The sequence below is a fragment of the Pseudoliparis swirei genome, chromosome 22 (genome assembly GCF_029220125.1).
Source record: "Pseudoliparis swirei isolate HS2019 ecotype Mariana Trench chromosome 22, NWPU_hadal_v1, whole genome shotgun sequence".
NCBI classification, from domain to species: Eukaryota; Metazoa; Chordata; class Actinopteri; order Perciformes; family Liparidae; genus Pseudoliparis; species Pseudoliparis swirei.
The window spans coordinates 14259354-14275839 of record NC_079409.1 but is presented as its reverse complement, the minus strand read 5'-3'; the positions used below and the strand labels follow the sequence as shown (position 1 = coordinate 14275839).

General features: G+C 46.1%; 1 protein-coding gene across 1 annotated transcript; it reads right to left on the bottom strand.

Annotated features, from left to right (window-relative positions):
- Nucleotides 1–1737: 1737 nt before the first annotated feature.
- Nucleotides 1738–16172, bottom strand: LOC130213251 (plasma membrane calcium-transporting ATPase 1-like). The gene is made up of 18 exons (XM_056444728.1): nt 15977–16172; nt 12389–12586; nt 12014–12259; nt 11360–11485; nt 10845–11024; nt 9968–10078; nt 9645–9856; nt 8929–9171; nt 8430–8671; nt 8112–8349; nt 7384–7563; nt 7088–7175; nt 5707–5813; nt 5277–5468; nt 4967–5180; nt 4589–4800; nt 4399–4506; nt 1738–3691 (listed from the first exon to the last, which is right to left on the bottom strand). Exons 1-18 carry the CDS (start codon nt 16170–16172, stop codon nt 3581–3583), a joined length of 3204 nt encoding a protein of 1067 aa, XP_056300703.1. The 3' UTR covers nt 1738–3580.
- Nucleotides 16173–16486: the final 314 nt, after the last annotated feature.

Here is a 16486-nt window from a genome sequence, read left to right as displayed (position 1 = left end):
TGCCACTGAGGTGCCACTGAGTGCCAGCGTCGCTAGGGGGATCTCGCCCCTACTGGGAGAATCTGCATTTAACATTTTTAAAGAGTCTGCCAAGAACTTTCCTTTGTTTTCAAATAAGTTATATGATAATATGTCTTATTTAAACAAAATAAAATGCAGTGCATTTAACTTTTGATCCAGATATGAATCAGCAGTTGTTGCTTATCTCTTTGCAGATGGTTTTGGTTTGTCTGATTATGTGTTGAGAAAACCACCTAAAAGTTCTGTTTTCATATTAACTATGTATTTGTCATAGAGTAGTGCCTTTGTTGTTGATCCTGACGAATAATAAACGCCTCAAATGAAATTTCCTTGACCACCATCAGAGATGGATGACTCAAAACCTCAGCAGTTGAATCAAAAACAACAAAAAACATGCTGGTTAGATACTTTTGAACGGTAGTGTATATATATATATATATTTATACATTTACATATATACATATATATACACACACACATTGTTATACCTTGTGCCTTTTTAAGTTGTCATTTATTTATGACAACTTAAAAAGTGCCTTACTTTTGTCTGTGCCAGTTTATTGATGTTTATCAAACTGGAGAGTCTGCCTATCGACGGTGTGTGAATGGGTTGTTCAGAGTTTTATTTGAATGGTGTATATGTAATAAAACGTTTTTATATTCAAAAACCTGCTGGCAGTCATTACAGATCACGTTAACGGTGATGAAAAATAAAGATTGTTAATTCAACATTTAAACTCCACTATTATGATATAACTATCTGTTACTGTGCAGATTCAGATTAATGATACAAAATCCAATCAACATATCCATATTTCTATGGATCAAGACTCTACAAGTACAGATCGTAACACCACGGTATAAATATGGAGGTGAAACCCGAGCATTCAAAATCTAAAGTAAAAGATATTGGCACCAGTCCAACCAAGCAAAAACAGACAAAGTCATCCGGGTTGCATTTGTTTCAAGTTGAACCATGTTGCACACAATCAAAACAACCTTGGAAATGAAAAGAAAATGGATATTTGCACAAAACAGCTAAATTGAAATGGAAAGGTGTCGCTGCCATGTTATTTTTTAAGTGTTTTATACTGTATCATTCCTAAAATGGTTTCTATGTTAAAAATGTCCATGTGTATAAAAAATCCTATTAACCTCTTCAGACTACATACACAACATTGTTAAGTTTCCATGACACATTAAGTATTCCCTATTAACATTATGAACATTCAGAATTCGGTTGATAAAAAAGTTAAATAATGTCTTGTTTTGTCCAAACAATGGTGCAGAATCTAGAATTATGAAAATTACTATCAAATACATGACCTGAAAAAGTAGAATGTTGTCATTTTTTGCTCCGACATTGTTATGGCTCACTTTCTATGATTTTCTGACATGTTTATGGCATTCTAAGCTATTCATTTGGTTAAATGCACTATTTGCCATTGTGGGATCATTTGACGACTCCTCTGCAGCACCCCCGAAAGATTAAAATGTGATTTTATACAATAATTGTATATTTCCTCCCAAGTAAACTAATGTGTAGTCCTTGAAATATGGCAGCAACATATTCATTCAATATATATTTTAAGCTAATGGGGTTCTTTTTGTGTCTGTAAAATAGCTCCATCGTTTGGACATCATTGAGCACAGGACTTGGTCTCACTGGATGAATTACAGAGCGCGAAACGAGAAGAAGCATGAAGGACAAAGACATCATGTAAATTCAGTTTTTAATCAACATTTGAAAACAAATTGGACAAACGAATGACCTATTTTTGCTTTTTATAAACTAGATGTGGTTTTCAGGATTTTAAATCACTTTTTTTTCAGAGAGGAAAAGAAATTAAATGACAGACACTGAGAGAGCAGAGTTCAGAACATAAGGAGTAACATCTCATAAGTTATTACTGACAAACTTTTCTTCAGCGCATTCATCTTTAGCAACCCCCCCCCCCCAAAAAAAGCAGTCTCCGGCTGCAGTGTGAACATGTGGTCTTCAGATTTCAGGGCAGAAGATGGAGATGAGAAAAGCTGACCGGGTACATACTCTTAGAAAACAAATTCACAAACAACATAATAAAATCAGGAAAGCGAAACACTAAAATGGGAAATTCTGTTTGTTGAAATTTAGTAAGGTATATGATACCGACGCTTCGTCTGCAGTTATTTATGAATTAATCTCCGGAGAGCCCAAACGTCTCAAAAAAGCCATGACAATATTCATCTTAAGTTTTGTGGCCGAGCCATCTTATCTTATCTCGTCCATCTTCGAGACAAATCATGCTGGAAGTTGACAGAAGTGATAGAAGTTGTGTGTTTTGGTTTCACCTTGCGGTAGAACATGAGTCAAGGGTGTTAGTCATGTGTTTATTTGGTCTTATTAAAGAGGCGAGACGCTTCACACACAAAAACAACCGGATCCAACACATCGCTCACTCCAATCTGCGGGGAAACAAGGATAGACGAGAACTAGTGATGCAAGGCTGAAGGACAAGATGGTGACATTTATTAACGCAGCGACATCATTGGTCGAGGGGCAAGCCAAATTTATTTCTTTAGCGAATTGACATTTATATTAAGGCTTTTTGGTAAGGAAGATAAAAATCCTCTATTAAAGACCAATATGTTTGCCTCTCCTATCATACTTTGTATTATTTTCTCCAATTAAATCCGGACTGAAGTGCTGAGCAAACAGCCTCACCTGTTAAAAGCTGAGCACACGAGAGTGAACTAAAGTTACAGGAAGAAGGAACTCAACACGCTGTCGTTGAACATGTTCTTTTGCGCCGCTCGTTATTCTGCGGCCTGAATATAAGTGATATTACAGCTCAAATCAGTGACGCTAAACACAGTTTTGGAACAATTACAGTTGACATTTAGATAAGAGTCCCACGAGACAACATATTCTCTAACAGTCGTCCTGAGGGGGGCAGTAGTCTGATAAAAATGGAAGGAACGCAACATTACTCAAATCAAAAAGTAAAATGAAAACTTCTCCACCGTTCTAATGATGCTGGCCAAACGGAAGTGGATGTTACAGCTATTGTGGATCTAAATTAGATGGTCAAACTAAAATGCCCTCATCTTCCTCTGCCCACATCTCCCGCTCACAAATAAACACTCCTGTTTTCATAATCCCTCTTCTCCATCAGAAAAGTCCAGTTAGTTCCCGGCTGCAACTTCTTCCTAATGTACTTAAAACAGGCTGCCTCCATTTAAATACAAACCGTAAAGTGTGGTACCCCCCTCCCACCCAAAATGACATTCCTGTCTCTCAAAGTATAACAATTGTTGACCCCATCCTGGACCCATTATTACACACATTACTCAAAAAATCTTCCCCAGCTACAACCTTACCACACAAACCTAGCCCCCTCCGTTATGGACTCCATATAAACACTCCCCACTCTTCTCCAATTCTGAAAAATTGGTTCAACTGCTGGACATTTCACATAGATCTGAAATGATTAATTGGATATCACCAATCGTCCGTGAGGGGGATCTCGGGGGCCAAGTCCACGATGCGGCGCAACAGCAACTGTCTCCTCTCCAGCTCCTACTGGCGCCGGCCGTGACCCGCCGTGTTCACCTCGGGGATCTCCTGGCGCCGGCCGTGACCCGCCGTGTTCAGGACCTTGAACCATCTGGTGGGGATGCTGGACACCACCTGGAGGGGGGGCCGATGCTGTATTCACGATGACACGCGGCTGAATGAAGCTCATTAAACATCTTCACTTGTTTCCTGTTTTATGTCAAACCGACTTTGTTGTTCACAATTCTGTTTTCTGGTAAAATCCCCCCCACACATGTTGGCCACTTTCTTCCAATTTCCTTTCTTGTAAAATGATCATCACATTATGTTTAATTATTAACTATTTTTCTTTGGACATTTAGAATTCTGTGTTCTACTTGTACAATTATGACCTTCAACGTTTCTTCAAATTTAAAATATTACCTCGTTATTCTTGTAATATTCTGGACTTTTTTCTTGGAAAGTTATGAAAAAGAATTTCACAATAATTATTTATATTTTTATATGAAACATTATGAGATGAAAATCTCACAAATAAAAAATAAAAAACTCCCTTGAGGGTAAAATTAAGGATATAAATCTTTTTATTATCATTTCATTTGGTTAATATTTCTATAAATATATTGTCCTGCAGTGGGACAGTGGGTGTGATGTAATGAACAAGCTGCAGCCTGAAAAGGAAGGATGTATGACGTCATGGAAGCCCCACGAAGGGGGCGGAGCTTCAGCAGGTTGCTAGGGGGACCAAAGAGGATCAATCAAGGGTCTTTAAGATGCGGACCGTCCTGCTGGAAACCTTTATCCCCCATCGTCACCTGTCTGCTATCAACACAACGTCTCACCTGTCCCCACAGCAGGCTGCCAACACCTAGGAGGAGGCACCACAGCCAGTGCTTCAGGCTCAGCGGCACGCAGCTGAATGGTGCACCACCAAACTCCACGATGAAGATCTAGAGGAGGAGGGAGGGAGAGAGAGACGCCATCATCCAGGGAGCCCCTCCCTGTCGAGCTGACCGAGTGACGACCTCCTACCTGCAGGACGAAGGTGCCCACGAGGATGGAGCAGAAGATGGGGTTCTGGTGGATGCCCTCGAACACGTTCCTCTCGCCGTGGATCTTGCGGGCGTTGATCTCGTTAAAGATCTGCATCAGGACGAACACGTTGAACACGATGGTGTAGTGCACGGAGGGCGGCGCGTGGAGGGGGGCGCAGCGGCCGCTGTCGATTTTAAAAATCGTCTCGCCTGTGAAAGGGGGAGGAGCCACAGAGCACTGAGCAGGTGCAGGAATCAATACGTCCATGATTTCACCTCCAAATGTCATGAATAATGAAATAACGATTAATTAGAAAGTCCCAATTAAGGGGCTTTCAAGGGGATTTCTTCGTGAGTCTGTGGTGCGTTCACTGACCCGCGAACAGCAGGGTGAAGATGACGGTCAGCTGGTAGACGGCGTGGCCCAGGATGTTCTTCATCATCGTGCGGGAGATGAGCGGCTTCTCGCGCCCGTACGGCTCGCGGAGCAGCAGCGCCTCGGTGGGCGGCTCGGTGGCCAGAGCCAGCGACGCCAAGGTGGCCATGATGAGGTTGACCCACAGCATCTGCACAGCTTTGAGAGGAGAGTCCTGGGAGCACACACACACACACACACACACACACACCGGTGGTCAGCGTCAACGCGGCGCGTCGGTGTGAGGACACAGGGTGTGGTGTTCCCCGACCTGCGTGATGCACGCCCCGGTGAAGGCCACGATGCCGGCGACCACGTTGACGGTGAGCTGGAACTGGAGGAACTTGGAGATGCTGTCGTAGACGTTGCGGCCCCACATCACGGCCTTCACGATGCTGCTGAAGTTGTCGTCCGTCAGGATGATGTCCGACGCCTCCTTTGCCACGTCCGTCCCGGCGATGCCCTGCAGGACACGAGGGGGACGTGAAGCTGGCAGTTAGACTGGGTTTAGACCGGGGCCGGTCCACACGGGGGTTCTGGACTCTGGGTTCTGAGTGACAGCCTGTGGTCACGTAGAAGCTCCTCACACAGAAGACGACGTTACTCAGGTTCCCACCGTTTGTCTTTTTGATCGGTTCAATGGAATTTATTTAAACATTTATTACTAATCCTATGGTTTTCTAAATCTCGTGAATGGTTACCATGGCGAAGCCGACGTCCGCCTTCTTGAGGGCGGGGCCGTCGTTCGTTCCGTCTCCGGTGACAGCGACTACCTGCCGCTTCTCCAGCACCGTGCTGTCGATGATACCTGAGAGGGCGACACGCACACACACACACACACACACACAGCTGAGACACACTCATGGAGAAAGATGAAGATGTGACCATGTAAATAATGGTATATATATATATATATATATATATATTAGGGCTGTCAGCGTTAACGCGTTAATCTATGCGTTTAATTTGGCCGCGTTAACGCACTAAAATATTTTAACGCAATTAACGCAACTTTGTTTACTTCCGGTGTTCGTTGAAGTTTTTACACTCCTCTGAGTGTCAAACCGCGGCAGTACGGTTTAACACTGTTTCCGTTTTTAAAACAATTATTTCTCCGCGAAAATAAGGAGCAGAAATCAGTTTAAACTCGTGTATGAATCAGTCGGGTTTCCTCCTCCGCTCCTTCCTCCCGTCTCCCCCTCTGATACACAGAGGAACAGAGGGGCGACGTGTTGGGTGACGCGGCGCGGAAAGAACTCGTCACACGAAACCTTCAACGTGATTTGTCAATCCGTTTGTCTGTCAACATTTTGCGAAAAAAACAACCAATGAACACTCAGTAAATCACAAAGGACCTCCCACCACACAGGTGAGGCTCATTAGCAGCCTGTCAGTCAGAGAACCAGAGAACACGGCGCGAGGACAACTGAGCCTCATTGAATAGAGCTGAGATTGTTCTGGAATGTTTGATGTAGAACACGTGGGTATGTGTCATATGAAAACGCCTTTAAAAGGTGAATTTAAATTTTTTTGTAAAATGTATAAAATGCCCCCAGCCTCCAGAGGGTTAACGTGACATATTTGAATGTCAGTCAGTTACCAAGGCCACTGGTTCTGCTGCTGTTCAATGTTAAAGATGACAGGACCAATGGGGTGTCAGATATACTTCATTTTTTAAACTAATCTGGATGTTTCACTGAAGAAACAATTTATCATCCACAATATTAAATACCTCGCTGCACTTTATAGGTAGGAGCCTCTTTGAAAACACAGCTCTGTGGGAAGTTTTGTCTTTAAAAAGAAAGAAAAAAACGTTTAATCGCGATTAATGAATTTCTAAATGTGCGATTAATTAGTTAATTTTTTTTAATCGATTGACAGCCCTAATATATATATATATATAAATATATATATACCTGAATATATATATAAAAAAGAAAAAAAAGATGTGTCCCAACCAGAAGCCCCAAGAAAGGCGGGAAATATGGTTTGTGTTTGTGTCTGAGTGGGGAGGTCGAAGAGGGCCGGGGGACCGAGTCCGTCCACCAGTCCGCTTCGCCCTCTTGACTCAACACGGCTCACCTTTCACCAGAGTGTATTTGTCCGTGGGAGAGGATCTGGCAAGGACTCTCAGCTTCGGCCAAATCAGATCAATACGCTCCTGCTCGATCTGAGAGAGAGAGAGGGGGAGAGAGGGAGAGGGAGAGAGAAAAAGAGAGAGAGAGAGAGGGAGAGAGAGAGAGAGAGGGAGAAAGGGAGAGAGAGGGGGAGAGAGGGAGAGAGAGAGAGAGGGAGAGGGAGAGAGAGATGTTCACTTGAAGCTGCTCAGAGACTCAGCAGCTCCTTCATCACGGTTAACAAACACAAACATGTCCGACCTCTCCGAGCTCGTTGCGGATCCGCTGGTTGAACTCGTTGCCCTCCATGCACAGGAAGTCGCCTCCCGGGCAGATGATGCCACATTTGGTGGCGATGGCTCGGGCGGTGGAGATGTTGTCTCCGGTCACCATGCGGATGGTGATTCCGGCCTGCTGGCAGCGTCTGATGGCGTCCGGTACCTGACGAGAACCACAGAAGACCAACGTGTTCAACGTCTCTGGATGACCTCTGAGGCACTTGAATAACTTACAGGCCGTTAAAATAAACAACTTCTTAAGGTGTAAATCGGCATCTTGATGAATCAAAGTTCTTCTTCTTCTTCACGTGTTTTTAAAATGCAGTCTGAAGTCTGCCGATGCGAGGAGTACGACACCAACCCCCAGTGTGCCAGTTGCATTGTGGGAAATGAAGGCCTCACATTCTGTGGTAGCGCCAGCATCAAAGGGGCGTAGACTTTATTTTTACTTTAGACGACGACCTTTTACAGCCGTCTTCGTCCAGTTTGTGATGAAGGTTTCTGACTCTTCGTATATTATGCTCTATTGCATATTTTAGGATTTCTTTAGATCCTTCAGCGCATTTGGGATTTTATAAAAACATTTTTAGATACGTTTTCTAAATGCCATTTAACGTTAACAAAACTCAAACGACCCCCTTCGGGTCTCGGGGACTAAAGAGCCTGAACACAACATGTGAGTCGTTGCTTCACTGTGATTGGCTGACGTACCTCGGGGCGCACAGGGTCCTCGATGCCCACCACGGCGATGCAGGTGAGGCCGGTGAGGATGTCGGCCTCGTCCTCCCAGTCGGGCTCTCCGTCGGCGGCGCTGAAGTCTCTGTAGGCGAGGCAGATGGTGCGCAGCCCCTCCGACGCCATCGGCTCAATCACAGTCCTCACCAGGTCGTCCCGGTCCCGGGGCGTAAAGCGTTGGGCGTGGCCGCTGCTGGACAGGATCATACAGCACCTGGATCCACACGGGGAGCAAGAGTCACGTGATCATCATCTAACCGGCGGCCGTGTGTGTGTGTGGGGTGGGGGACCTACTTCCTGAGCAGGAGCTCGGAGGCGCCCTTGCTGTACATGCGGTAGCTGCCGTCCTGGTTCTTCAGCACGGTGCTCATGGACTTCCTGGTGGAGTTGAAGGTGTAGACCTTGAACAGGCTCTCCTCTGGGAACTGGTTGCGGATGGTCTGGTAGTCTCGGTGCAGGCTGAGGCACAATCCCAGTAAGGCACATTCCGTCTTGTTTCCCACCTGGCGAGCCAGCCCGCTCTCCTTCTCCGGAGGCTGCGGGGAGCAGAGGAAGGTGAAGACTAATCAGCCTCTCCACATGTTGGATCTTCAACAGCTTCCCCTGACTGATGGGAGGCCCCGTCCCCGTGGGGGATTTTCTGCCCGCTTGTTCAAAGTTAAGCACATCAAATCCATCAATCCAGATAAACTGACGATTGAAAGAAAGGATGCACGTCGTGCGCTCTGTGCGGTGATCACATGAGTCCTGAGTCGCTCTTCACACCGACCGGACGGCTGTTTTTAGAGCTCACCATAATCTTGGTGGTGTAGGCGCAGTTGACCCCGATGCCGTGGACCAGCAGGTCCAGGTTCGCGGCGGCCACCTCGCCCGGCTCCAGCAGCCGGCGGTAGAAGTGGCCCGCGATGTAGGCCTGCACCACCGTCATGCGGTTCATGGTGAGCGTGCCCGTCTTGTCGGAGCAGATAGTCGTGGCGTTGCCCATCGTCTCGCAGGCGTCCAGGTGACGCACCAGGTTGTTGTCCTTCATCATTTTCTGTGCAGTGACCAAAAATTACATCAGAACCAGGTGACACATGTCGACCAATGGGTGTCCAGGACTTTAAAACAATTTTCCATTTTGTGAAATCTCGGTGTAAACATAATAAAGTGATAACATGTGGCATTTAAACTAACAAAGAGAATTACAAAGCATACAGTAAATAACCTTAAATGACACAAATGAATGAGAGACAATAGTTTAGATAAAAAGAATAAAACATTTATGTCTTTTCAGTTACGGTGCGTTCACTTGCAGCGCGGAAAAATGTGTGCTGTGAGTGTGAAAGAGCGTACGCAGGCTTTATATTTAGAGTGTTGTTTCTTTTATAAGCATGTTCATTATTTAAAACTCAGCGTGAATGAACATGTGAATATGGCACATATCCAAAACTTTTCAAAAACTTGAACAGTTCTTCCACATTTCATGAGACGTCGTGTTTTTACAGAACCATCTAGAAAACAACAGACCTTCACAGAGTAGGCCAGGGAGATGGTGACGGCCAGAGGGAGACCTACAGGCACGGCCGCCACCAGCACCGTCACGCCGAGGATGAAGAACTTGAGGAAATGCACGTAGACGGGCGCCAACTCGGAGCTCCAGAGCACGTGCTGCATCCAGAAAATGCCGATGACAAAGCGAGCGATGAGGATGTTGATGGTGTGCAAGGACATCAACCGACCTGGAGACAGAGAGGGACAGAGGCGTTCAGGGACCTGATGTTGAGGAGGACTGAGAGTGAGTGATGAAGCCTTCTTCGAGGACACCTGCACTCCCTCTCGTCTGATAGTACCCGCTTTGCCGATCTGCATGGCCATTTTGGTCAGCTTCCCCTGGAGGACCGACTTCTCCCTCTTCTTCTCCGGCTGTCCGTCCTCGTTGAAGTTCTGCACCAGGTTCGCTCCTGCGGAAGAACGCAGAGTCGGCAAAACGATGAGACTTCGAGTGGCGCACAACTATATCTGTACGGGTTATTAAACGGGCGATTGGTTGAAAGAATTGCTTCTGCAGACGTTTCGGTACAAACAGCTTCCCAGGAAAAGGAGAGCGTGGTCGACTCTGAGATGAAACGTGTGCAGGAAGACGCAAACAGCCGCTGAACAAGTGAGTGGCTGAACCCCTCATCGCATCATCAGGAGCTTCCATCTTGTAACTCATCAGAACAGATGAACACGGAGGAAGTGCTGATTGTGATATATGATCCAATAAGCCGTTAAAAACAATTAGATGTAAAAGTCTGTGCTTGGATGTCTGTCTGTGGTAAACGACAGGTCTCTAGGGCCGAACAGTCACCCAGCAGGACCTGAGGATGATGATGATGATGATGATGATGATGATGTCAGTGTGCGGGACACACCACATGGCCAGAGCTATAAAGCGATGGAGGATGAAATCATCGCGCTTACACACGTATTGCAGGGCAACATAGACAGAAATCAAGTCTTCCCGTCATGGTTCCACCCGGTGCAGCTGCAGCCTGGTGGTCGCTGCAGGGACTACATGCCCCGTTCTAGTTATTCGGTGTTTACTGTCTCAATACATCTGGACTGTGGGGATCAATACAGGTTCATGTCTTCTTCACAACAGAAGAGTATCTGAAGTGTGACGCCATGAAGGGCAGCAGCCTCCTGCTATGAATCCCTTTGATACCCTCAACTTATTTTTCTTGCCCTTCTTGTCTTTCTTCTTTTTCTTCTCCTTCTCCTTCTTCTTGGCTTTCTTGGCCTTCTCCTCAGCATCAGCGCCGCCGTCCTTACCAGCAGCCAGCAGCTTGAAGATGATCCCAGACTGAGAGTTCTCACCGACCGCGGTGACCAGCATCTTGCCTGAGCCCTCCATCACATGGGTACCTGAGAGAGAGAGAGAAAGAGAGAGGAAGAGAGAGAGAGAGGGAGAAAGAGAGAGAGAGGGGGAGACAGAGAGGGAGAGAGAGACAGAGAGAGAGAGAGAGAGAGACGTTACCCACTGCAGGAGTTCTCCCAGTGGGTTTGAGTGGGTCTCTTATGATGACGTATAGAAGGTGAAACCAGCCTTCACTGAGACTGCGTGTCTTTACATGTCCCATCGTCTCTACTCTCATCTTACTGGGTGGGTTTTTCTCGACACAGGGCACCTGTTGCAAGTCTGAAACCCGTATGATTTGTGAATAGCCCCCCCCCCCCTCCCCCCCCAGAGAGAGAGTCACCTGACAGCAACACAGGGTCACTGTCCACGGCCTTCTTGACGTGGTCAGACTTTCCGTTCATGGGGCTCTCGTCAATCTTCAGGTCGTTGCTCTGGATGAGGACTCCGTCGGCGGGGAGGAGGTCACCTGGAACACAGGGAACACCCGCTCACACACACAGGTCATGATGCTGCATCACATGGGGTCGGTCACATGACGAGTGGCGGGAGAGAAGAACAGGGTACATTTTGAAAGAAAGATGTTGAGACCTAAATGGTCTGGTTTATAAACGGGAGCGTGGGCCGTGTGATGATCACCGCTGGTCAGGACAATAATAACATTTGAAGATCATACAGTAGCCTGAGAGCATTTAGAAATACAACTCGCTCAATAACATTTGAAGATTTTCAGTCGTGAACTTCAAACTGAAGACGAGCTAAAGGCTGCAGGTGGATCAGATCTGATGTTTATTGCATCACTCTGGGACCAGAACTTCAGTTCTGATACCTAAACACTTCTTTTGATATCTTACTTTTAGAAATAAAATGTGTGTCTTCAAAACCCTTTTTTATTTAAACTAAAGATATGAATAAAATAAAACAACGAGATTATGCCTCCGCCGCATTCAGCTCTAATCAACCACCGTATCCACCACACCTGCTCTGGGTGCCTCACCGTACTTGACTTGAGCGATGTCCCCGACCACGAGCCCCGACACTTTGACCTGGAGCACCTGGCCCCCTCGGACCACGCTGAACTTCTGCTCCTGCTCGATGTGGCTCTGGAGGCCGCGGAACTGCTTCTTCTTGCTCCAGTCGTTGAAGGCCGTCACCAGAACCATGCAGACCACCGACAGCAGGATGGCGGCGCCTTCGATCCAGCCGGCCTTCATCTCCCTGTTGCCGGCTGCCGAGCGGCACACTGAACGCAGGTCGACAGTGTGACGGGATGTATGTTGAGTGTGGATGCGTGTGTGTGTTCTGAGACTGAAAAGGTAGGTTCCTGCTCACTTGGACAAACTGGGTGACAGTTTAAAATGTGTGAACTCACTGATTCTTTCAACATCGGGCGGGTTGTAGAAAGACACGTCGAGTGAAATGATGGCCACCACCTCCAGGATGATGAGCGTGGGGTCCTGCAGGGCTTCCCACACCAGCTCCAGAAAGGTTTTGGCTTTTTTCAGAGGGATGACGTTGGACCCAAACACCTGTCTCCTCCTGTCGATGTCCTCAGAGTTTCCATCTAAACCTGCAGACACACACAGCATCAGAGACGCGTCCTGCTCGGATCCCTGGAGAAGTACAAATTGTCTGTGTGACCTCACGTCTTTTGATCCTAAATCATGCTTAAAATGAACCTCTTCCCATGTTTTAAACTCTGAGGATTATCATTGGAAGTTATGAGTGCCATCATTGACACACGGACGCATCACTTGAAGATGAACTCGAGTCAAATAATCGGGTTGTACCGACCAATTCTCTTTCTCTTGTACTTCGTGGAGGCAGTTTCAACGATCACAAATCAGGCTCTGCTTTGCAGGAATGTGTCTAAAATGGTCACGCAAATATGGAAAGTGTCTTTCCTCCTTCTGTACACGATGCAACACCAGCCAGGACCGATGGAACATGTGGTTAGCCTGTTGCCCTGTGGTGGACAGATACTTTCAGGAATCTCTCACATAGGCTTGTGGGTTGCACAGCAGTGTTTCCCCCACCATTCGATCAGGGTGGCGGCCCGCCCCCCTGAAATCTCCGCCCGCCACCCTGTAATTGTCTCTATAGCGCCAGATTACAGCAGAAGTAATTTAAGGTCCCTTTTCTTAAAGAGCACGTCTTTGTTCTTTTATTAAACAAACTAAACAGCCGTCTGTTATTGATCGTATCTTCACAGCAGCTTGTCATTTCTGTCTCTACGTGGTGAGCACCAGGCGCGTCTCTAGGATTTGGATACATCTGGGGCTTAGCCCACGGCGAGCATTGTCGACGGGAGGGGGGGGGTGCTAGTGAGTTTTTCTAGTGAGAGTGTGCTCACCTGTGTGTGCGGATGTGTCGGCGCTTATCACGGCAGAGCGATGTGTGTTATGGGAGCCGCGGCGCTGGGCTTAGCCCAGAAGAGTGAAGCAGCGAAATGTGTAGACATAGAAACACTCTCAGACAGCAGCTTGCTGTTACGTGCGCCTGCTGCCAGTCTGACTCCGCTGCTTTGGGTGAATGACGTCACGTGCGACCTGGAGGTGTTAACCACTTTTGTGCCAAATTTTGTTTGTTTTTGTTTTTAAATTAACATTCGGGGCTAAAGCCCCGGATGTTTTTTAGCCTAGGGACGCCACTGGTGAGCACACTCCCGCTGGCACCAACCCCCCCCCTTCAAGCTCCATCTTTTAGTTTGGAGAAGATCACTTTCTTTTCCCCTCATGAATTCAGTCTGCACCAGCGTCAGATCACCGCAAAGCATCATGGGACTAATGTAAAAGGAAACAGCATTTCTCTAATTATTATATGTTTGAAAAAGGCCTGAATAGTATTTGCATGGGATGATTCAGGTAGTTTACTTCTGATCCTCACTAAACATCTGTTCAAATGTCTTTCATCATGACCTCATAACCATCACTTTTAGAGATATTATGTTCAGTTGACTTTTAGTAACGTTGGTAACTAAAATATTTAATGCCATCATATTTCAGTTCCACATTGAACCAGACCATCGCTAGTGAAAGACCAGGCATGAAAACGAGTCAGGGGTGAAAAAGGTGAGAAGGATAGGGGGGGGGGGGGGGGGAGACCATAAAAACAACATGATACCATAAATACGATACTGGTATATTTATCTATAATAGTAATAAATAAAACATCTGTATGGTTCACTTTTTACCAACTTTTTCAACACTAAATAAATGGCAGTAATCAGGCACGTGCACAGACATTTTGGGGGACAGGTGCTCAAACCAAAAAAAAGGAAACCCATTGCCAAAAAAAAATTCTGACAGAGTTGAAGCATAAGCAGCAATACACTGATGATGCTGTCCTCGACCTGCGTTTCCTCTGGGCGGGATTAGACCGCTATCTTACATGTTCCTTATGAATAAAGATGAATTATTATATGGCAACAACAGTACAAGTGTTCTGATTGGCGAATGGGTCGTCATGCCAGCCACTATCGCCCTCCTCGCCGGTCTGATTCGGATCCGTCTTGCCCTCTGACCTCATTTTCAAAATGAGCGATACTGATAGACATCAACAGCCAAGAAGAAATACAGAAGCGGCAAAAAGGTGTTGTTGAAAGTGATGAAGACTGGAAACTAGTTTGAATCACTTGTGTTGTTACTTTACTGTTAATTAAAATGTATATTAGCTGAGCCGTGTTGTTCGTTTTCTACAAGATTGATCGTTGTAAGACTGGAACAGAGCAAACAAAGAGATAACACATAAAACAACGAGGCACAAGGATAGCATGACACCGAGAGATAGCATAGTTAGAATAGTCTAGCTGCTATTTTCTAGCTGTGAATTCTCGAGACATTTATAAACATACTTTCAAAATACTTTCGAAATTGTCTAAACGGCATTTATACAACACAAAGAAAATGCTCTCTCTCTCTCTCTCTCTCCATTAAACATGACGCCAGTAAACAGCTGGACAAGGCTTTGAAATCACGGATTTCGTGAGTTTTTGTTTGTTCATTTTTTTTAGGAAACGTCGGACCACTAGTGACTTCATGTTTTCAGCAGCGCTAATGTTGTGGTTGATTTATCATAAAACAACGTCAGGGGACAAACACCGTCATGACCTCTTGGTCTGATGCTGCTGGTCAGAGAAGGAGGTGCACCCGTTTGGTGGCGTGAGGAGCACTGTGCGAGCACCAAGTGGAGGAGGAGGAGGGAGGGGCGCTGGGGGAGGAGGGGGGGGGGGGCTCGTGAGCGTCGCGGAGCATGTTGGGGCGAAATTCTCACAAGAACTCAAATAAATGCCCCGTCGGATATTAAAACACATTTGTGGGGAATTGATGACAGAGAGCAACTTTTATTCTTAAATACTGAAGAATGAAAAAAATGTGTCTCCAGCAAAAATGGTCCTTTTCTCATCCAGGGCAAAAGGGCTGGTGCTCGAGCACCACTAGGGCTCTATCTGTGCACGTGCCTGGCAGTAATATTCGTATTAGCCTACAGCCAGATATGAATGAAACTACATGGTGCCATCATACATTGATTATCCACTATGAGCCCTTTAGTCTCTGACCAGATGATACAGAGTTCATCAGGATGAGCAGCTGTAGAGTTACATCACTTTACAGACTGTCTGCATTGGAGACAAAGAACTGAAACATTTCACTTCTGGCATCTTTTTGTATTTTTATTTTTAAAGCCGAAGACTCAAAAATTCCGTCACTTAATTCTCTCGCTGTGAGCGCAGACAGCTTGACACGGAGCAGCGCGTGCGCTCTGATGGCTCTTTTAATGAAGTATCGACACTAAAAATATGCTAAATCACATCGTTTTAAACATACAGATAGGTTGTTACTATCGATACACCGTGCAGCGTGACAGCAGTAGATGTAGCGGGATAACATTCAAGCTAACACTAAACCCCAAACGCTGAAGACATCTTGACGCTGATTGGCCGAGTTCTTCACATATTTACCTTGGACAGGTGAGGTTCTCAGTCTGCTGCACAGTCCGGCCACGCCTCCAAAACTGGTGGTGATCTTGTTGATAGCTACTTGTCCTCTCAGCTCCATGAGGGTGCATAGCTCCTTCAGCGAGCAGCCGAACTCGGCCTTGATAATGGCCTCGGCGTCCCGGCCGTGGTTGCACCACCGAACAAAGTTGTTGCCCATGCCTCCTTCCTCTAGGCCTCGACGGAGGCCTCCCGAAAAACAGACTCAGTGGTCGGGTGCAGATGTGGCCTTACAGGGACTCTATGACTGGAGTGAGAAAGAAGGGTTGTGTCATTTCAGAGACCTCTGGGATCACAAATAACAACAAAATAACAACCTCAAGGGGAACGATGGCGCCGGTCACCAAGGTCATGACTTTGTGTCAGGGGTTCATGATTACATTCAATTTACACACGAGGGGTTTTAAAAGACTCAATATATCTAGATCAGATTTATGTGCCCATATGTACACATTAGTTTCACAAAGTATCTAT